The sequence below is a fragment of the Lactuca saligna genome, chromosome 9 (assembly GCF_052625555.1).
Source record: "Lactuca saligna cultivar CGN05327 chromosome 9, ASM5262555v1, whole genome shotgun sequence".
Lineage (NCBI taxonomy): Eukaryota > Viridiplantae > Streptophyta > Magnoliopsida > Asterales > Asteraceae > Lactuca > Lactuca saligna.
The window spans coordinates 17,388,682-17,413,432 of record NC_136425.1 but is presented as its reverse complement, the minus strand read 5'-3'; the positions used below and the strand labels follow the sequence as shown (position 1 = coordinate 17,413,432).

Here is a 24,751-nt window from a genome sequence, read left to right as displayed (position 1 = left end):
TCTTGAGTTGTAACTAATAAATATATATATAAATTAGAAAACTTTTGAGTCCTAGTGTGAGTTTTAAATGAATGTGGTACTTGGAAATGTATTATTATTATTATTATTATTATTATTATTATTATTATATTCTTCTAAATAATTGGTTTTGATGCATCATTTTAGTCCCTTCAATTATTAAACATAAAGATATTTAATTATAAATTTATAACATACATAGGTGCATATACATGTTAAACAAATCATATATAATATATATATTTTCGTAAATATCATATGTAATTTTTGTCGTAGTAATATTGATAAATTACTTTCATATGAAGAACATATCATGATAAGTCTATCATAATTACATATCAAATGTGTAGGATAACCCAACAAAAAAATAATAGAAAATAAACATAATCAAAATAGACAAACTACAATCAAATAAATAAGAGCATTGGGTGGTTTAATATATAAATAAAGATGTTACATAAACATACATTTAAATCAAAAGAAAAAACTAACATTCGTCAACTTTTCTCAAACAAAAAAACCTATATCCATTTTATGAGTAGTTTTTCTTCATTTAACATCATTCAACCATAGAAACTTGATGACAATTCTTCACTAACCTGCAATCAAAATATTTTTCTTGAAAAAGAAGAAACAGAAAGATATTTCAAGCAAAACATTGATGTTTGGAGAGTCACATTCAAGATTGAGTAATACACACAAATCACATATAAAGATTAAATGAGAAAATAAATATAAAGAAAGAATAGAAAAGCTTCATTTGTTTTGGTTGAAAGAAAAAATCATATTATAATTAACATCGATGTGACATAACTCATTTCTTCAAATCATCATATTTGGATCGTGAATGCTTCAACTATATGAAAACTTTTGAATCATAATATTTTCAAATCCTTCTTACATGTAAGATTTTATATAACACAAAAGATTGACATTTTTATAGTAAACTTTTCACTAAATGCTAATTAAACATAATATAAGTTATAAAACTTTTGAGTGTTAAATCATAATTAAGAAACTTTTAAGTTGCATTAGTTAAAAATGAGGTTTCAAATGAATGTGGTTTGAGAAAATAAAAAAGGGAGTTTCAAATGCATGAGATTCAAGAAAAAATACTAGCTTTATAAATATGTATGATAAAATATCACATAAATAGGATATACTTTTGCAATTCAAAACCTAAAACCCTTCATGTTATTAGCGACTGGGCATATTATTCTCTAAGTTCAAGCCCTTTTTTTTCCTTCTGGATCAAGAATAATAACCATAGAAGCTAACTAACCAAATCAAGTAAGTATCTTTGTAATGTTAAGCAAATATGCAAGAATGGCTTTTTTTTTCTTCCTGATTTCATATTGTTTAAACCATGAATCTTTTGTTTTGATTTCAAGTATGCGCCATTGCCAAATATTTTTATTTGCTCTCATGTTGTTTATCCCATTATTCGTTATTAGCTAACACAGAAAGTTGTATTTTCTGGAATAATAATACGAACCATAACCAATAATAATAATTATAAGTTGTATTTTCTGGAATAATAATACGAACCATAACCAATAATAATAACATTAAGAGGTTTATAGCAAAATTGTAGATTATAGGTTTTACTTTACAAATCCTTTAATATGTAAATTACATATACTTAGTTTAAGATTATAGTTATTAAATCGTTTAATTTGTCAATTTTAAAGTTCAAAAATCATTGTTCATATTTACATATACGTAGTTTACAAATCGTTTTACACGTTTACATATACATGCTTGTTTTGTTCTTAGTTGTTTATGAATTTTGATTTGAATGAAAGTGTGCGTATAAGTGAGCCAAGAAAACGGACAAAAATTGGAAAGAAAAATGAAATAAAATGATTATTTTGTTCTTTCACCTGTTCTTTCACCTGTTTAGCATCGACGTAATTCTTAAATTAAACGTCGATTCTTAAATTAAAAAAGAAAATGCTCTCTTTTTGTTAATTTCTTTTTGCATATTGATTTTATTGAATATAAAGATATTCAAGCCAAGTTTACTTCAATCTATGTTTATATTTCACACGTTATTACGAATTTAACATCATGAATAGTTTTAAAGTATACCACCGGATCGATAACATCTGTCCCGGATCCCGCCCAGATGCTCACAACTAACCAAACAACCTTCTAGCTAGTCTCCCATTATTAGAAATTTATAATTTATAATTTATAATAATTACTTTAATGTTCTTATTCTTTTAATTTCATATAATTACATACAATCGAACGCCCCTATATAGATTTTTATGAAGAAATCGTGAAACGATATATGAAAAAACAAAACATACTATAATATTATTTAACACATTACCCCACCACCACAGTCACACACACAGTGTCTATGCATACATACATGCACATGATTCCACAATCAACACTGCTTCACAAAGCTTCCCATCCTCACCACAATACCATCGATATCACGAACATACCCGACCCGCTGTCCCCATTCTTTATCCTCCGGCGGGCACACCGCCTCCGCCCCATTCTCCACCGCCCTCTGCAATCCAAATCCAACCCATCATATAAACAAATCCAAAATCTTATCATATATAAACACCAAATAGCTTTTCCAAAAAGGCACATTAATTATCAAGCACCTTGTATGCAGCATCCACGTCTGCATAAGCAAAGCAAACCTCAAGTTGATTCCTTATGGTTTTCGACTTTTGTTCCTGAACCTCTCCGGTGAGATCATCCGTTTCATGTTGATGCACCGGCGTAAACGCGATTGTTGTCTGTCCGCTTTCTAGCTCACCCCATCTATCAACAACCAACCACGACATGTTTCATTTCATGTCTGAATTCGATCAGTTGATGAAATTATTGCAACATATGGATAGGAATCAAGAAATTATGGATCGATCCATACCTGTGGGAATCGTCCAAACGGCGAACAGGCTGACCGAACGCCTTACCGTAAAACTCGACGGATTTAGCAACATCCTTGACGTAAACCACCGTGTATGCGTACTTCGGTTTCAAATCTGTCGCCATTTTACGATCTAGTTATGAGCTTTTTCCTTGTTTCGATTTGCGCTGAGTTTGGTTTTAGAGAGACATGCAGAGAATGAGAGAAGGGAATTAAATCAATCGATGATTGATGAAGATGGATCGGTACTGATTTGGATCCAGAAGACACGTGGCTGATTCATGTACACGTTGCTTTTACACGTGGCAGTTGTTCATGCGATTTACCGATGAGCTGTTCTTGTTACTGGGCCGATACGACGAGTTTATAATTATGGGTTGGGTTGTTTGGGTATTTGTTTCACAGTTCAATGGGCCACGGGTTTAGGGTTTGATGTTACGCATAAATTGATCCATCTCCACCTTAGGGTTCTGGTACACCGTAGAGGGCGGAGGAGAAGCCGGCAAATCACGGGACGATTGCTTCACGTAATAACGGTAATCGTGAAAACCCAAGACATGGATCAAGATCAAGGACACCTTGACTCCAGGTTACTAGAAATTTTTATTATTTTTGAATGACATAATAATTTTTTACTTTATATTATAAAAGTGAAGTGTGGGAGAATTACGTATACCTTTGTTAAACATCATCAAAATATGGTAATTTGCAATTTAACTTCAAACGTCCGTCTAAAAGTAATGATTTTCTATATTAAGATCTATGCCTATACTATTTTGCTAGGGTTTTGTGTGTGAGTGAGAAAAATGTAAAGGTGGTTTAGAATTGAATATGTTATTATTGAATCAGGGAAAACTTTGAGAAGGAATTGATCTTTTCATTTTGCAGTTGATCTACAAGTAAAGGATACTCGTATTTGTTTTTTAAATTTTCAGTGTAGATGTAGAAAGCGCTGCTTTGGGTTTGTTGGCCAACGATATAAATAAAATTATGAGGTGTATTGTATTGGGCCCATGGTAAAGAAACTCGAAGATCTGGACAAACGTGTAGAATTAATGGAGACGGGTTTGAAAGAATATCAAGAAGAGCGAGTGGATTTGCATCCTACAAGGGAGAAACCACCTCCTTACAACCCAGACATACGTTTCCCAACATTCCCTGACAAGTTTGATTGTGATGTGTTTCGCAAATGGGTAAAGGAAGTAGAATTGTATTTTGAGTATTATCGTGTCCCAGGGTATCAACAATTCGAACTTGTAGTTGCCTCATTGCCACAAGAGGGAGAGGTTTTTCAATGGTGGCAAGATATCAAAGAGCTATGCACTAGAACTAGACTCCCTTTATTGATTCCCATTGGGTGGAACGAGATGAAGAGGTTGGTTATGCATAAATTCCTTCGTCCAATGCTTGTTTGATGGCTAACAAAACATCCGAAGTTTCTTTGTGACGGATTTTGTATTTAATTACCCTAGGAAATGGAATTGCATGTATTTCGAATTTTAGGAAAGAAAGTTACAATCCCTTTCGGTTGTTTGCTTTCAAAAATATTTGAAGTCACCAACTTTTTAGTTATTTATGTTTTTGATAAACTTCTATAATGTGTTTGTACGTTGATGATTAGTTATTTAATTATTTATATGACGATGAAAGAAAATCAGTTGTTATATATTAAAATAATAATTATTAATTAATCATCAATCACAGCCTCATGTAAATATTATTCCAATGTGAATTTGATTCATCATTCATGAAGGGAAGATAAAATCGCTATTTGGTTAACCTCTGTTTTGACTTATCTTTATCAAGAATTGTGGATTGTGCAACGAAAATTAAAAATATATTCTTAAAATATTGAAAAATATATGTTTAAAATGGTTATTTTATTGATATTAACTTTAAGATAATATATATATATATATATATATATATATATATATATATATATATATATATATAGGTTCATTTAAGACCATCTATATTTTATGAGACATAGGGACCAAATATTAGTCTTTGATCAAATTTGATCTTGTGGTTCAAAAAAAAACCCTAATTGAGAAGCTTAATTAAACACTCAAGGATAGATTAGTCAGATTTTAATCATATAATGGAATCCCATGATTTACATGATCTTTCCTTAATCAACGTACAAAATCAAATTCGCTCTTTCATCCGATGATTTCCTCGGATGATTTTCTCAATCGCAATGAGTTTTGTACGTTAATTATCACTCATGCTACAATGATTTGTGATTTTACAGACTTAATGAAAGAGAATTCAATTTTTTTAGAAAATTTGGTTCATTAATCTGTTGTGATTTCAACAATCGGTCAATAAGTTTTTGTTTTTTCATAGATTTACAATTGATCAGCAATCGTTTTCAGAATTGTTTCAATCACAAATCACAAACTACAGAAGGATCAATAAGGAACGATTTTTTACAATTCATCATCAAAATAGAACAATTTCTCTATTACAGAAGGACCATATGTAGGGATTTCTTTTCATCAAGTTTCCTTTTTCAAGAGGTTTGTAAGTAAGGGTTTTAATTTTCACTTCATCAATTTTGCTATTAGAGAAATCAATTTTTAGCAATTTGTCATCATCTCCAGTTGATCATTAATTTAGATCGATATTGAACAGTTTCAAGGTTTGAATTTTACTTTGAGAAAAGTTAATTCAAAAACTCATCATCAGTAGCAATTGATTGCCATTTGTTTGATGAAGGAAGAATTATATTAAGTAATTATTTGATACACCAACTGTTTGATAAAAAGCCTAAGAGATGAATCATAACTTAAGATATAATACCTTTAAACTCTAGACATGTGCACAATTAATTGCTATTTGGAAGCAATTTATGGCGCTGGAGTGTGAAATTTACATATATATGTTGAAGATAAGTACCATAAGAGCATTGTCACATAAAGTCAAAGTGATCATGCACCTTCACTAACCTTGAAATGAATGTAGGTACGTATCAAAATTTTCTTTTCCTTTGGTTCGCATCTAAATGATCAAATTGTATTATGGTTGATATAAGTGTTTATCTTTTTCATCATATTAAGACAAGTACACCAAATGGTGCATGTTTGAAAGATTGGTGTGAGCATGACAAGGAAATCTCAGACCATGTTGATGCTTGAAGTTTGCAGCATATTTCCTCATTGGTTTTTTATTTTTGCTTATCTTATTGAAAGGTTTATGTTGGTCATTATCCTCCTTATCAATAACATGTGAAGTAAAAGATGCATTTTGATCAATTTAGCATGAATCAGAAGAGGTACTTGGCCCCATTTCATCATAATGTTACTACATCACATACTATATAGTATACTATTATGACTTGAATAACTTGAAAAACATTACTAATACGTCCTTACATATTCAAAAAATTCCTTTTAGAATATATTATTGTGTAAATAGTTATACAATAATAAATATTAACAGAATAATTTTTGTACATCAAATTAGTGATGGTGCTAAAGAATCTCACTTTAGCAATGAACTCATGTTAGTTAATGGTTATTTAGTTTGGATTCCGAATATTCTACATGAAGAGATATATAGTGATTTAATTTGGATTCTAGATATTCCAGATAATACAATAGTCTAAATAGATACAATTCTAGAATATTAATCATACTTTAATTTCTGTAGTTCACAAAAATTATAATTTATAAGAATACAAGCTCTTAACATTATGTGTTTCACGATTAATTTCAAAAGAATGCAAATTATTATGATCAAAACATAATTCAACATATTGTTATTAGTTTACATAATACATGATTCTAATTATAATAATTGAAAACCATTACCTATATGTCATTCCGTATTTCTCCTATTTATAATATTGTGTTCAGAATATAATTTGTAAATCATTATATAATGATAAATATTAGTCGGGTATTTATTTTTGCAGCTCTAAATAATGTCGTTGAAGAAAAATCTTATTCAAGCACTGAATTCATTTCAACTAATGGTTCTTTTGTTTGGATTTAGAATATTCTAGTTTGATTTTTTTTTGTTGAAATAATCAACTAGTTTGATTCAATATATGATATCGTGTTGCTACATGTCTAACTTTGTCATATTACACATCTAATAATATCATGTTAGTGTTTAATCTAAAATTATGTGTAATATTATGATATGATTGTGTAATTTATTGAAATTATATATTGGGGGTTACTATAGTTTTGTACAAACAGTTCTTTATAACCGAAATGTTATGGATATACTTTTGTAAATCATAATCCATGTTAAGTTTTAATCACTTTGTAAAAATATCGTATTTTTATTCAAGTTTGGTTTTTGTTGTTAAAATAATCAACTACTATTATGATACTAAGTTTTTTTTAATGTTATAATTTTAATTTTAAGATAAGTATTCTATAAACGCTCTTTTTACATGTATAATACCCTGTAACACTAATGTTTATCAATGACAAGATTTGTAAATTAGAATATCATTCTATTATTCTATATTCAAAATAAATATCATTTTTATATATCACTATTAACGAATATAATTAAAAAGTGCCAACGTATTTAACTAGAACATTACTCTATTAGAATATTTTACATATAATTTATTTTAGTTTCCTATAGATTATTGCATATATTCTTGTAATACTATAAATTGCAAATTCAAAATATTAGATAACAATATCATAATATTACATATAACATTAGAATCTTACATATTGTAACTTAATTGTAATATTAATTATTGAATGGTTAGAATATCTAGAATAATATCATACTAATGAGAATTAAAAAAAAAAAAAAAAAAAAAAAAAAAAAAAAAAAAAAAAAAAAAACTAAATTTAATTACGCATCACTGTATTAGAATATTCTACTTATAACTTAGAAAATAATAGACTATTATTCTATTGAAATATTCTACATTTAAATTATGAAAACATGCAACATATAATATTATTCTATTAGAATAAAATATACTACATATAGATTATAAAACCATAAAACATATAACATTATTCTATTATAATATTCTATATATACATATTGTTTTCATGTAATAAATCAATTTATTCAATCGAAAACCTACAACATTATTCGAAAACATACAACTTACAACATTATTGTATTAGAATATACTATATATACACAATATTGTAATGTAAATGAATTAACTTATTTAACATAAAAATATAAAATATTATGTTATTATATTACTAACATCATACATCATAAACTGCAACATTCTAACGATTTTAAACATCATTCACTCTACTTATAAAATTTAGCTTGATTTATCATGTAAATTCTAAACAAGACAAAAACATCAATTTATGATAAAAAAAACAACACATAACATTATTCTATTAGAGTATTATACATATACTTACTATAACAGAAAACATAAATTATTATTCTAATAGAATATTATACATACAATCTTTAATTTTAAATTCATCTTAGATGTGAAAGACATTACTATCATTACATGAGATAAACTATAAGACTACATATATTATTCTTTAACATATAACTATTGTCCAAACATAATATTGTTTTATTAAACTTTCATCAATCTTCAAACCCTTAAACCATAACTATTGTTTACCAAACAGTAAACCATACATGTTGTTCAAAATATTAAAAATATAGCCAACATTCAAAGAGAATTATACTCTTAATAACGATTAAACTATTGCAAATATTTTATCATGTCGATCAACAATCCTCATTCCATTACATCCTTTCTTGCACCATATTAAGATCCTTTGCTCAATCATATTATCCAAACTGCATAGATTGTTCAATTAGTGCACATGTAGGTTAGCATTTAGTTTGCATGCATCATGAAAAATAAAATCAATGTAATGGAATATTTATTAGAATAAAATATCCAGCTACATTCAATTAATATAACATACATAAAAAATTTGTAACATTATAAGAATAATTAAAAATAGACTTTTATTCTAAAATTTTTAGCACAAAAATAATAACTTAAAATTTCTAATGAGATCCTAAACAACTAGTGTGCAGATTAGAACACTTTTGTTGATTTTGAGTTTTCAAAATAACTCAAAATCTATAATCATGACAATTTTGAGTTACTTATATAGTTAACATCTAGATGCAAATATCCTAATGATTTCACATATTCTATATAAATCAAGGTTTAAATGACAGGTTGTATAATATTATATTTCATTACATCGTGACTTTTAGATATAATTTTACAGTAAAATATCTCAATTAGAATACATTGTTGAAGATACACAATGATTTTGACTAAAAACTATACTATAATCAGAAAATAGAGTTTTATAGAATATTTCATACATGAATATATTAATGCAAAATCATACAGAAAAAATAAATTTGACGATTACAACACATTAACTCAAAATCACATGCTAAGATAAAATCGTGAAGAGATTATAGTATTATACGTTACGTATAACAACTCTAGTTGTAAAATTTGAATTCGATTGTGTAGAATGAGCCATTTGCTGGAATAACAAGCTTCATTTTCTTTAATTTATGAATGGTTGGTGATCTAAAACTTGATCTGATTTTCGAATCAGAATCACAAGCTTGAAAACCCAAATGATAAGGAATCATAATTTATGTTAAATCAGAATGCCTAAAATATTTATGTATTAAACCTTATTTTAATGTATGTGTACTACATTATCTAATTAATCAAAAGAATAACATTAGAACTCAATATTTACTAATCATAATACTTAGAATATTACATACTTAAAATCAGAATATGACATAATTTCAGAATATATGACACTGATTCATTATTTTGACTAAAAACTATACTATAATTAGAACACATAGTTTTATAGAATATTTTATAGGTGTATACATTATATCAAAATCATACAGAGAGATAAATTTGACGATTATAACACATTAACTCAAAATCATACGCTAAGATAAAACAGTGAATATATAACTCTAAACGTAGAATCTGAATCCAATTATGTAGAATAAGTCATTTGCTAGAATAATTAGCTTCAGTTCTTTTATTTAGGAATGGTTGATGACCCAAAATTTTATATGGTTTCATAATCAGAATCGTAAACTTGAAAATCCAAATGACAAGGAATAAGAAATTTTGTTAAATCATAATGCCTAGATATTTATGTATTAAAACTTATTTCAATGTATGTGTACTGCATTATCTAATTAATCAAATGAATAACGTTAGAACTCAAAACTAATCATAATACTTAGAATATTACATATTTTAAATCAGAATATGACACATAAATTTAGAATATATGACATTGCTTCATCATCAACCAATTACTATTACAATACTTCACGAAAAGGTTCAAAGCAAAGTTGTTTCCAATAAAACAAGAATGTATAAGATCAGATATTACACATCATTTAACAAAAAGCATACAAACAAATTGTTTCCAACACAATCATAATGTTTAACCTGTAATGTGACACATAATTTCAGAATATTTCATATTATATCATAGTGAAAGGTTTAAAGAAAGTAGTTTTAACAAAAGAACACCCAAAATGTAAAAATGAAGCAGGATCTGACTTATCAAATCATAATATGTATAATATCAAGTTATCTAGCACAAAATTACTTAACTTTTACTAGACCATCAAATTAATCAAACAAATAACACCTAAAATCAAATTAAATTTAAAATACATGCAATCTGACTATGATTCTGTTGAACCATCAATAATTTATGATGAATGTGTGATTTCTAGTGTTTTTCACTGTTAAAACTCAAATAAGAAGCTATGATTTTTCATCAGATGCTCTAATTAATCAATCAAAATAACACCTTAAATCAAATTATATCTTAAAATACCTGCAATCTGAATATGATTCAGTTGAACCATTGATAATTTGTGATGAATGTGCGATTTCTAATGTTTTTCACAACTAAAACTCGAATAAGAGGCTAGGGTTTTTCAATCCTATGGTTTTGTCGATGCTAGGGTTTTCTGAGTACAAATCCATTCGTTTTCTTGATGATGAGTGCGATTATTAGGGAATTTTGTTGAAAAACTATGGATTAAAGATAGATGAATGATTTTGATCGAGAAGAATTTGAAAGGGGGAGGAGGATATTAACGAACTCAAAGAAATTGGGGAGAAGAATGAAGTGAACGGTGAAGTGATCAGATCTAATCTATTGAGTGAAAAGTACAACTCTACCCCTTTGTGTATTTCAATTAAGCATGGACTTCAGATCTAATCTATTGAGTGAAAAGTACAACTCTACCCCTTTGTGACTGGGATGCCGAGGATCACAAAGCGGGTGTGAATAACCATGCAAACTACATGGTGCCCTCACATGTTACAATCACCTATTCGATGTGCCGGTAAACCACACACGCTCCACCAAAGTATGACAAACATTGAGTCACCCTTTGCTACCTTTGCTCAGAACCATTTAGTGTGTTGGTAAACCACACACGCTCCACTAACGTCTTCGCAAGGGCACAAAGTGTAATTTCATGGAATTGCATCATTTCACTTTTGCCTAAGTAACTAAGATTGGGAATTAGAAAAACATTTAGTTACTTTGTATTTCATTATACTTATAATGGAAGGTTTCGTCCTATCTTACCCGTTCGGCTAACGACCCTCCACTAGTCAAGAGTGCGGTGGGTAAGAGTGGATACCCATTCAATCGCCATTTTATAGGCAATTTCCTTAAACACCCCTTATAGACCAGCTTCGTGAATGAGGCATACTAACGGTAAGACTAACTTTTACTCATACATATATATAATGTTAGACTTTTAATGTTATATATAGTATAGAGTGTATTTTATACTTTTAAAATACTATATGGTTAACTTTAACAATTACACTTTTAATTCAATTAAAAGGTTAACCTAGACTTTTATGGATTTATTAAACCTCTTTTAATTATACTCCTTAATTAATTAATAAAACCATAAGGGTGTGATTTGAACTTTTCAAAACATTACTAGAGTTTTAGAATTTAACATTTCTAATTAAACCTTTTAATCAACTTTTAAATTCCAAAACTTGAGGGCAAGTTTTGAAACCTTTTTCAAAACATTAGGGTTTTAACTATTTAAATTTCAAAACTTCAAAACTTTTGGGTTCAAATTTAAACTATAAAACCTAAAGGGGAAAATATGAAACCTTTCATAACAACAAGGATCAAATAACAAATAATTTTAAGTTAACATTTAATCACATAATTATCCATATTTGATTTATTTAATGATTTCTTGCAAAACAATTTATCAATTTACTCAAAATAATTAATCACTTATCTTATAAGGAAACAATTATCTTATAAATTGATAATTATCTTTAATTAGATCAAGAATATAGTCATATATATCATAAAATCGGATTTATATTGATCTAACATGATAAGGTAACTATCCTAATACAAAAACAGCAAGAAATCCCGAGATAAGCATTATCTGACGAGTTGACTCGTCGAGTCAGGCATGGACTCGACGAGTTCAGCCATGGACTCGGCGAGTCCAGTCTCCACAATCCAAAAAATCGAATTTTTCAGTTATACAATGCATCAATACAATTGAAACCAAGCTAGGCTCTGATACCACTTATGGGTTTTGGTCATAAGACATCCTATGTGCTCATACAAACCCTAATGCTTGGATCTAGGTTTCTCTATTGTACATGCTTTGAATCCAAGACTATAAACCCTAATTCTAGCATTCAAGTAATCATATTAATATGTAATTAGGTTTAAGATCATACCTTGATTGTTATGTAGCAATAACAATCCCAAATCTCCTTGTATTGACTTTGGAAGGCTTAGAGTCACAAGTGTCACTCCTCTAATGGCTCACAAACACCATAAGCAAATGGAGAAGGTATAAAGGGAGAGGTGAGAGGTTAGAATTCGTATCTAGGACCTCTTGGGAAGGGATACACGAATTCATGACCCTAGGGGTGTTTATATAGGTGTAGAGATAGGGTTTCAGTCATTATCCTTATCTAGTTGATTATCCATTAAGCAACCAATAAGATAATCCTTGAATCCTTATCATACTCGAATTCTAAGGCTTTCCAACCTTAAATTCGTCCACTATATAAATAAGATAATCCTTACCTTATTTTGTAACTATCACATAATTACAAATCAGCCCCTCTAGTTTAATTAATAACATTTGATCACAAAACTAATTCTTAATTAATTATTGACTAATATTAATTAAACAAATATGATTTCTCCTTTAATATATTATTCTTATAAAATATTAATAAATCATATTATCCTCTCTCTCTTTATTCATTTCTCCAATCAAGTTGCTTTGGTGAAGGCAACCCAAAAGGACCATGCACCATCGGGTCAAGTACATACCAAAATAGTTATGGACTTAGACACTAATCCAACAGTCTCCCACTTGGATAAGTCTAACAACTATTCTGCATATGACTTCAAATCCTGATCTGCAATCGTAGCTTTCCAAAGCCGCTGTCAACTCTGATCATATCAGATACTCGTGTCCTTAGATAAGGGATCATATATTCCTCCATTCTAGATATCATATGAGATATGATTTCTAATCATTCTCTTTGTACTATATCTCGATTTCCGATTTATGACAACAGACTAATTGAACAAATCAAATTAGCCCTAGCCCGGCCGAGCATTTACGTATGTCATCACTAAACCATCGAGGGGCCCAAAGATATCGCTTTTATCCTACTTTGGATAAAAGGAACGGATAAACTTTGATACAATGCTTGCTTGCACTTACTAACCAAATCACCCACAACAATATGTTTTATAACACCAAGTTACTAGTGCATTTACATATTATCAATGTGCAACCAATTAGCAAGATACAACTCACACATCTCGGTTTCAAGAATATAAGATGTTATCGTCTCACTAATCACTCGAGATAGTGATCCAAGTGAGCGTGGGTTTAATCCAATGCTCAAATCATATTCATAAGCACTCATGAACGTTGCAGCAAACATTTGCTTATGTCTAATACTTTTCTAGACAATCCACACACCAATTCATGACAGTCTTCATTCATATCTACTTCCAACATATGAACGACTGTGGCCCGTTTGAATAATTCGATTATTCTTAATAAACTCAATTATTCTGGAAGTCAAAACATGCAAGGTGAAACACAAGAATAATACTAATCCCATATGGCCTCAACCCTTTGAGTATAAACAAAACACGTTTTATTTATCACCATATCGATTACTCATTATTTGTCGTTTCAGGTAATCAACTTTTTACTTGAATCATTACACTTGTCCCATGCTCCTAGCATGCACACAATGTTTACCTATGGTTCTTACTTTTGTGAAATAGACAAATTGAACACATTTCCAATCATTCTCATTTTACAACTCCAAATCCATTTTCTTAAGTGTAAGAATATCAAATTCTTGTTACTTATAGAATATACTAGATTCTAACACTTTATGCAACGATCCTTTTGTAATGTCACTGCACCAAAGTCTCAAAGACTATTGCCAATGATATTACAAAGTCCTCTATCGGAGATTGTTACAAGACAATTCCTTAGATATGATGTCTCTCACTCAAAGTACATTCCTTTGAACATCCTTTTGCATAAAAGTTTCTAATCTAGACATAGATTTTCAATATTTACTTCCTAATATGGACACGCTTCCATATTTTCCATATGACAACTCATTTCTTAATAGAATCTTATCTATTCGTAATGATGTCGATATTGTCCATCCAATATGGAAACATTTCCATAATTTCCAATACTATACTTCCAACTACTCACAAGCGACCAATCCTCGTCGAACTTTGGATTATCCTTTGATAGTTGTTTAATTATTTTAGTCAAAACCGATTCTAGTCCCTTTTCACATTTGGAAAATTTTAGAATGGTCAAATATTAAAGCATTTGCAATCGATCCTATACCCGAAGCGTATGGGACACGACACACAATGTTTTATTTTCTATGTTCTCAAAATTCGAATTGTGAAGAGGAATGCCGTAATCATAATCGAAACTTTAAGAACGCACTATGTACCTTTGACTAAATTTATCAACATTTCACAACCTAATCCTTTAGATTTGAAATGAAGCATAATATTCTCTCCCTTAATTATAGCAAAACAACCTTTCAACTCTTACAACTTTGCAAAGTATGACTCTTGTTTTCTATAATTAATATTGCCAACTATGCAATACATGCCTTAATAATCATACAATCATAACATTTATGCTCCCACTATCATGATGATTATTACAAAACATAACACTTATGCTCCCACTAGCTTCGACATGTATTAATAAACATCTTAACTTTCAGAAAAACAATACTTATTGAATTTCTTAAGTTCATGTTTCTAATACTTAGTGCTTTGCCTTAGATAGTTCATATGTGTGTCTTAACAATTAAGACTAATTGCCAAACCTCACAATTCAAATTATGGAAAGGGATGCCGTAACCATGATCGAATTCGAGAATGCAATTTTACAATCACTATCTTTTAAAATCTTTCTTAGTGAAAGCATTTTCTCACAATCATTTTCATGAAGGAGGAAATCTTATGACACTTAGATTTAAACGGTGTATGTGTTCCTATCCATGTGAATTTGTTAAAAACCAAAGTTTACGACAAATTCAAACTCATACGGATCGAACTTTCTTAATCTTGATTTCTTGCCTTATGGTAGCACAGCTGCCCACCACGTCTTCCAAGTGGTTAAGTAGCTCACCTTTTCCTATCAATGTACTTTCCATTGATCAAGGTCCTTGCCTTTTATGCATTCAAATGAGAACTCATAGGACTCACATGCATAATTAACTCGATTGGATTGGCACAGAAACAAAATAATGTCTTCACGATAGGTTGTAAACCTCAACTCGTGTGCTAGTGATGATCGATAAGGCTTATTTGATTTGTTCTTGAAACTTTTCAAGACTATTAAGACTCCCACTGACTCCTTGACATATACGATTCTCTTATCAAAACATTTTTTTTTTGATAAACAAATATTCAAGAGTTAGTGTAGCTTATATCAAAACACTTCATAAATTGGTCTTAGTTGGTCTCTGTCTTATCCACGACATCACAACTTTCCACAATTGATGAATGTTATAAACCTTCTTAATACTATTCACTCAATGTCACAATCTTGACTTTAAGACTTGTTTTGGAACGAAGTATGATTGACATCTTGATTTGACCATTTCTTCACTCTTTGATTCCTCTTCTTGAACATACAATTGTACCAAGACTCACTTAGAGGATCAATTGAGATATGGTTCTTAATCATTAAGACCTATCATAAAGCATAAAAGCTACTCTCCCTTCTTCTTAGAATGGAGAAACTCTTATCTTTCTGCCTACTCGATTCTTCTTATTCGTTTTGCTATTGATCTAAACCCTTTAATCAATTCAAAATTACACTTAATCTTGTAAGTGTAATCATGTTTACTAACCCTTCAGTAAATCATGACGAATATCTTTGTTACTCTTATGGTGAACTTGATCAACACACAACTTTGTGTACTCGATCTCCTAGTCCTTCACTTGACACTTTGTCAACGAATTAGTCTAATTTCCAAAATATGAAATTTCTCATTCATCGTGCAACCAAGTTGCATGATTCCAAGTTTCGGTCCAATTGAAACTTGGGCGATGAGAAACTCTCCCTATTTGGTAAATTCTTGACATTTCCATAACTAAGAATCATATCCATTCGTTGTAGAAATATGCAAACATCAATTTTCAAAACGATTTCATTGCAAAGAAGTAGTCAAACAAAATTTATTTTATTTATAAAAGCAGCGGAAAAACATTTGTCCTTACAATGCAAAATCTATTGAAAACTATGTAAAAAGAAAATTTCTAACAACTCTATGATAACTATCTAAGCTCAAAATCCAATCTTCAAGTCCATGCGATCAAGATCCATCTCTTGTGATTAGATTCATCTTGCTCTCTTATCAAGCTTCCTTTCTTTTCACTGATCCTTCAAAACATTCAAATGCAATCTTATCACATCATCTATTAAGAATCAATGAATAGGAACTTAATGGAGTTAGATAGTGGATTCTTACCTAAAGCGTAGTCATACTTTTGACTCTCCCATCTCTTAGATCTCTTAGGTAGATAGGGCAACTTCGTCTCCAATGCCCCTTCTCTTGGCAATAAAAGCAAATTGACTCCTTTGGAACTACTTCAGACATCGCCTTTCTCTTATGATCAAACTTTTCGATCATTGCATGTCTTTCATTGCCATTGTCTATATCCATAGAGGTTTTGAAGGCAGATTCACCAATCAACTTTGCTTTTCTATTGCGCCAAACCATTGTTGATTCAGCAACAATAAGCATGTAGGTGAGATCTATAAGTGTCACGTCGTGGTTCATCATATATTACTCTCTTACGAACTCACTATACGAGTTAGGAAGTGACTGAAGAACCCAATCAACAGCCATCGTTTCACCGACAACGGATCCCATCATTCTTAATCTATCAATGTGTGACTTCATCCCTAAGACGTGTGCACACACCGACTTGCCCTCTTTATGTTTACTTGCCAAAAGGGCTTGAGTGATATTGAACCTTTCAATTTTACAATCTTGTGGGTTAGGGAGAATAATTGGAGGAGGAGGAGGAAGTGAAGCATGATTTCTTGTTCCTCGATCGAATCGTGGAATACCATCTTCATGTGGAATGCTTGTTCCACGGGATTTGAGAAGACCATAGTTGTCGAACTTTGACTTCGGGAGAAAAACGAATTCAAGTTAGTTGATTGATTGAGTCCTTGGTAAATCACCCAAATGAAATTCCAAGGCTAGGACCCAACACAATATCCTACAACTCGGGAGAGGGATGCTGTAACCCAAATTGCAGAACATTTGAAGGTAAGTGAATGACGATTCACTAATTTCCACCATGAAAAACGAAAAAGAAATTTAAGTTTTAAATCTATGAAAACTCCTAGATCCTTTGAGATTCATTGAACATTTCAATGGCATGTTTAAATCTCGATATGCCCCTCTTGTTTGTGACTGGGATGCCGAGGATCACAAAGCGGGTGTGAATAACCATGCAAACTACATGGTGCCCTCACATGTTACAATCACCTATTCGATGTGCCGGTAAACCACACACGCTCCACCAAAGTATGACAAACATTGAGTCACCCTTTGCTACCTTTGCTTAGAACCATTTAGTGTGCTGGTAAACCACACACGCTCCACTAACGTCTTCGCAAGGGCACAAAGTGTAATTTCATGGAATTGCATCATTTCACTTTTGCCTAAGTAACTAAGATTGGGAATTAGAAAAACATTTAGTTACTTTGTATTTCATTATACTTATAATGGAAGGTTTCGTCCTATCCTACCCGTTCGGCTAACGACCCTCCACTAGTCAAGAGTGCGGTGGGTAAGAGTGGATACCCATTCAATCGCCATTTTATAGGCAATTTCCTTAAACACCCCTTATAGACCAGCTTCGTGAATGAGGCCTATTAACGGTAAGACTGACTTTTACTCATACATATATATAATGTTAGACTTTTAATGTTATATATAGTATAGAGTGTATTTTATACTTTTAAAATACTATATGGTTAACTTTAACAATTACACTTTTAATTCAATTAAAAGGTTAACCTAGACTTTTATGGATTTATTAAACCTCTTTTAATTATACTCCTTAATTAATTAATAAAACCATAAGGGTGTGATTTGAACTTTTCAAAACATTACTAGAGTTTTAGAATTTAACATTTCTAATTAAACCTTTTAATCAACTTTTAAATTCCAAAACTTGAGGGCAAGTTTTGAAACCTTTTTCAAAACATTAGGGTTTTAACTATTTAAATTTCAAAACTTCAAAACTTTTGGGTTCAAATTTAAACTATAAAACCTAAAGGGGAAAATATGAAACCTTTCATAACAACAAGGATCAAATAACAAATAATTTTAAGTTAACATTTAATCACATAATTATCCATATTTGATTTATTTAATGATTTCTTGCAAAACAATTTATCAATTTACTCAAAATAATTAATCACTTATCTTATAAGGAAACAATTATCTTATAAATTGATAATTATCTTTAATTAGATCAAGAATATAGTCATATATATCATAAAATCGGATTTATATTGATCTAACATGATAAGGTAACTATCCTAATACAAAAACAGCAAGAAATCCCGAGATAAGCATTATCTGACGAGTTGACTAGTCGAGTCAGGCATGGACTCGGCGAGTTCAGCCATGGACTCGGCGAGTCCAGTCTCCACAATCCAAAAAATCGAATTTTTCAGTTATACAATGCATCAATACAATTGAAACCAAGCTAGGCTCTGATACCACTTATGGGTTTTGGTCATAAGACATCCTATGTGCTCATACAAACCCTAATGCTTGGATCTAGGTTTCTCTATTGTACATGCTTTGAATCCAAGACTATAAACCCTAATTCTAGCATTCAAGTAATCATATTAATATGTAATTAGGTTTAAGATCATACCTTGATTGTTATGTAGCAATAACAATCCCAAATCTCCTTGTATTGACTTTGGAAGGCTTAGAGTCACAAGTGTCACTCCTCTAATGGCTCACAAACACCATAAGCAAATGGAGAAGGTATAAAGGGAGAGGTGAGAGGTTAGAATTCGTATCTAGGACCTCTTGGGAAGGGATACACGAATTCATGACCCTAGGGGTGTTTATATAGGTGTAGAGATAGGGTTTCAGTCATTATCCTTATCTAGTTGATTATCCATTAAGCAACCAATAAGATAATCCTTGAATCCTTATCATACTCGAATTCTAAGGCTTTCCAACCTTAAATTCGTCCACCATATAAATAAGATAATCCTTACCTTATTTTGTAACTATCACATAATTACAAATCAGCCCCTCTAGTTTAATTAATAACATTTGATCACAAAACTAATTCTTAATTAATTATTGACTAATATTAATTAAACAAATATGATTTCTCCTTTAATATATTATTCTTATAAAATATTAATAAATCATATTATCCTCTCTCTCTTTATTCATTTCTCCAATCAAGTTGCTTTGGTGAAGGCAACCCAAAAGGACCATGCACCATCGGGTCAAGTACATACCAAAATAGTTATGGACTTAGACACTAATCCAACAGTCTCCCACTTGGATAAGTCTAACAACTATTCTGCATATGACTTCAAATCCTGATCTGCAATCGTAGCTTTCCAAAGCCGCTGTCAACTCTGATCATATCAGATACTCGTGTCCTTAGATAAGGGATCATATATTCCTCCATTCTAGATATCATATGAGATATGATTTCTAATCATTCTCTTTGTACTATATCTCGATTTCCGATTTATGACAACAGACTAATTGAACAAATCAAATTAGCCCTAGCCCGGCCGAGCATTTACGTATGTCATCACTAAACCATCGAGGGGCCCAAAGATATCGCTTTTATCCTACTTTGGATAAAAGGAACGGATAAACTTTGATACAATGCTTGCTTGCACTTACTAACCAAATCACCCACAACAATATGTTTTATAACACCAAGTTACTAGTGCATTTACATATTATCAATGTGCAACCAATTAGCAAGATACAACTCACACATCTCGGTTTCAAGAATATAAGATGTTATCGTCTCACTAATCACTCGAGATAGTGATCCAAGTGAGCGTGGGTTTAATCCAATGCTCAAATCATATTCATAAGCACTCATGAACGTTGCAGCAAACATTTGCTTATGTCTAATACTTTTCTAGACAATCCACACACCAATTCATGACAGTCTTCATTCATATCTACTTCCAACATATGAACGACTGTGGCCCGTTTGAATAATTCGATTATTCTTAATAAACTCAATTATTCTGGAAGTCAAAACATGCAAGGTGAAACACAAGAATAATACTAATCCCATATGGCCTCAACCCTTTGAGTATAAACAAAACACGTTTTATTTATCACCATATCGATTACTCATTATTTGTCGTTTCAGGTAATCAACTTTTTACTTGAATCATTACACTTGTCCCATGCTCCTAGCATGCACACAATGTTTACCTATGGTTCTTACTTTTGTGAAATAGACAAATTGAACACATTTCCAATCATTCTCATTTTACAACTCCAAATCCATTTTCTTAAGTGTAAGAATATCAAATTCTTGTTACTTATAGAATATACTAGATTCTAACACTTTATGCAACGATCCTTTTGTAATGTCACTGCACCAAAGTCTCAAAGACTATTGCCAATGATATTACAAAGTCCTCTATCGGAGATTGTTACAAGACAATTCCTTAGATATGATGTCTCTCACTCAAAGTACATTCCTTTGAACATCCTTTTGCATAAAAGTTTCTAATCTAGACATAGATTTTCAATATTTACTTCCTAATATGGACACGCTTCCATATTTTCCATATGACAACTCATTTCTTAATAGAATCTTATCTATTCGTAATGATGTCGATATTGTCCATCCAATATGGAAACATTTCCATAATTTCCAATACTATACTTCCAACTACTCACAAGCGACCAATCCTCGTCGAACTTTGGATTATCCTTTGATAGTTGTTTAATTATTTTAGTCAAAACCGATTCTAGTCCCTTTTCACATTTGGAAAATTTTAGAATGGTCAAATATTAAAGCATTTGCAATCGATCCTATACCCGAAGCGTATGGGACACGACACACAATGTTTTATTTTCTATGTTCTCAAAATTCGAATTGTGAAGAGGAATGCCGTAATCATAATCGAAACTTTAAGAACGCACTATGTACCTTTGACTAAATTTATCAACATTTCACAACCTAATCCTTTAGATTTGAAATGAAGCATAATATTCTCTCCCTTAATTATAGCAAAACAACCTTTCAACTCTTACAACTTTGCAAAGTATGACTCTTGTTTTCTATAATTAATATTGCCAACTATGCAATACATGCCTTAATAATCATACAATCATAACATTTATGCTCCCACTATCATGATGATTATTACAAAACATAACACTTATGCTCCCACTAGCTTCGACATGTATTAATAAACATCTTAACTTTCAGAAAAACAATACTTATTGAATTTCTTAAGTTCATGTTTCTAATACTTAGTGCTTTGCCTTAGATAGTTCATATGTGTGTCTTAACAATTAAGACTAATTGCCAAACCTCACAATTCAAATTATGGAAAGGGATGCCGTAACCATGATCGAATTCGAGAATGCAATTTTACAATCACTATCTTTTAAAATCTTTCTTAGTGAAAGCATTTTCTCACAATCATTTTCATGAAGGAGGAAATCTTATGACACTTAGATTTAAACGGTGTATGTGTTCCTATCCATGTGAATTTGTTAAAAACCAAAGTTTACGACAAATTCAAACTCATACGGATCGAACTTTCTTAATCTTGATTTCTTGCCTTATGGTAGCACAGCTGCCCACCACGTCTTCCAAGTGGTTAAGTAGCTCACCTTTTCCTATCAATGTACTTTCCATTGATCAAGGTCCTTGCCTTTTATGCATTCAAATGAGAACTCATAGGACTCACATGCATAATTAACTCGATTGGATTGGCACAGAAACAAAATAATGTCTTCACGATAGGTTGTAAACCTCAACTCGTGTGCTAGTGATGATCGATAAGGCTTATTTGATTTGTTCTTGAAACTTTTCAAGACTATTAAGACTCCCACTGACTCCTTGACATATACGATTCTCTTATCAAAACATTTTTTTTTTGATAAACAAATATTCAAGAGTTAGTGTAGCTTATATCAAAACACTTCATAAATTGGTCTTAGTTGGTCTCTGTCTTATCCACGACATCACAACTTTCCACAATTGATGAATGTTATAAACCTTCTTAATACTATTCACTCAATGTCACAATCTTGACTTTAAGACTTGTTTTGGAACGAAGTATGATTGACATCTTGATTTGACCATTTCTTCACTCTTTGATTCCTCTTCTTGAACATACAATTGTACCAAGACTCACTTAGAGGATCAATTGAGATATGGTTCTTAATCATTAAGACCTATCATAAAGCATAAAAGCTACTCTCCCTTCTTCTTAGAATGGAGAAACTCTTATCTTTCTGCCTACTCGATTCTTCTTATTCGTTTTGCTATTGATCTAAACCCTTTAATCAATTCAAAATTACACTTAATCTTGTAAGTGTAATCATGTTTACTAACCCTTCAGTAAATCATGACGAATATCTTTGTTACTCTTATGGTGAACTTGATCAACACACAACTTTGTGTACTCGATCTCCTAGTCCTTCACTTGACACTTTGTCAACGAATTAGTCTAATTTCCAAAATATGAAATTTCTCATTCATCGTGCAACCAAGTTGCATGATTCCAAGTTTCGGTCCAATTGAAACTTGGGCGATGAGAAACTCTCCCTATTTGGTAAATTCTTGACATTTCCATAACTAAGAATCATATCCATTCGTTGTAGAAATATGCAAACATCAATTTTCAAAACGATTTCATTGCAAAGAAGTAGTCAAACAAAATTTATTTTATTTATAAAAGCAGCGGAAAAACATTTGTCCTTACAATGCAAAATCTATTGAAAACTATGTAAAAAGAAAATTTCTAACAACTCTATGATAACTATCTAAGCTCAAAATCCAATCTTCAAGTCCATGCGATCAAGATCCATCTCTTGTGATTAGATTCATCTTGCTCTCTTATCAAGCTTCCTTTCTTTTCACTGATCCTTCAAAACATTCAAATGCAATCTTATCACATCATCTATTAAGAATCAATGAATAGGAACTTAATGGAGTTAGATAGTGGATTCTTACCTAAAGCGTAGTCATACTTTTGACTCTCCCATCTCTTAGATCTCTTAGGTAGATAGGGCAACTTCGTCTCCAATGCCCCTTCTCTTGGCAATAAAAGCAAATTGACTCCTTTGGAACTACTTCAGACATCGCCTTTCTCTTATGATCAAACTTTTCGATCATTGCATGTCTTTCATTGCCATTGTCTATATCCATAGAGGTTTTGAAGGCAGATTCACCAATCAACTTTGCTTTTCTATTGCGCCAAACCATTGTTGATTCAGCAACAATAAGCATGTAGGTGAGATCTATAAGTGTCACGTCGTGGTTCATCATATATTACTCTCTTACGAACTCACTATACGAGTTAGGAAGTGACTGAAGAACCCAATCAACAGCCATCGTTTCACCGACAACGGATCCCATCATTCTTAATCTATCAATGTGTGACTTCATCCCTAAGACGTGTGCACACACCGACTTGCCCTCTTTATGTTTACTTGCCAAAAGGGCTTGAGTGATATTGAACCTTTCAATTTTACAATCTTGTGGGTTAGGGAGAATAATTGGAGGAGGAGGAGGAAGTGAAGCATGATTTCTTGTTCCTCGATCGAATCGTGGAATACCATCTTCATGTGGAATGCTTGTTCCACGGGATTTGAGAAGACCATAGTTGTCGAACTTTGACTTCGGGAGAAAAACGAATTCAAGTTAGTTGATTGATTGAGTCCTTGGTAAATCACCCAAATGAAATTCCAAGGCTAGGACCCAACACAATATCCTACAACTCGGGAGAGGGATGCTGTAACCCAAATTGCAGAACATTTGAAGGTAAGTGAATGACGATTCACTAATTTCCACCATGAAAAACGAAAAAGAAATTTAAGTTTTAAATCTATGAAAACTCCTAGATCCTTTGAGATTCATTGAACATTTCAATGGCATGTTTAAATCTCGATATGCCCCTCTTGTTTGTGACTGGGATGCCGAGGATCACAAAGCGGGTGTGAATAACCATGCA

The 24,751-nt window shown here is 31.2% G+C and overlaps 1 protein-coding gene and 1 long non-coding RNA gene across 2 annotated transcripts; one reads left to right on the top strand and one right to left on the bottom strand.

The window, feature by feature from the left end:
- Positions 1-2,243: 2,243 nt before the first annotated feature.
- On the bottom strand, positions 2,244-3,339 carry LOC145016073 (uncharacterized). The gene is made up of 3 exons (XM_078974499.1): positions 2,918-3,339; positions 2,646-2,808; positions 2,244-2,545 (listed from the first exon to the last, which is right to left on the bottom strand). The coding sequence occupies exons 1-3, from the start codon at positions 3,040-3,042 to the stop codon at positions 2,417-2,419; spliced, it is 417 nt and encodes a 138-aa protein (XP_078830625.1). The 5' UTR covers positions 3,043-3,339; the 3' UTR covers positions 2,244-2,416.
- Positions 3,335-4,515, top strand: LOC145016074 (uncharacterized). Its single transcript, XR_013666124.1, has 2 exons — positions 3,335-3,506; positions 3,853-4,515. It is a non-coding gene; the product is annotated as an uncharacterized LOC145016074 (long non-coding RNA).
- The last annotated feature ends 20,236 nt before the right edge of the window (positions 4,516-24,751 follow it).

What these genes read in the sequence shown, in the direction of transcription:
- LOC145016073 (XM_078974499.1), bottom strand. Translation starts at nt 3,042, where the DNA reads ATGGCGACAGATTTGAAACCGAAGTACGCATACACGGTGGTTTACGTC. An exon ending in CGTTTGGACGATTCCCACAG is followed by an intron (nt 2,809 to 2,917) that starts GTATGGATCGAT and finishes GGTTGTTGATAG; the next exon opens with ATGGGGTGAGCTAGAAAGCG. An exon ending in ACGTGGATGCTGCATACAAG is followed by an intron (nt 2,546 to 2,645) that starts GTGCTTGATAAT and finishes TTTGGATTGCAG; the next exon opens with AGGGCGGTGGAGAATGGGGC.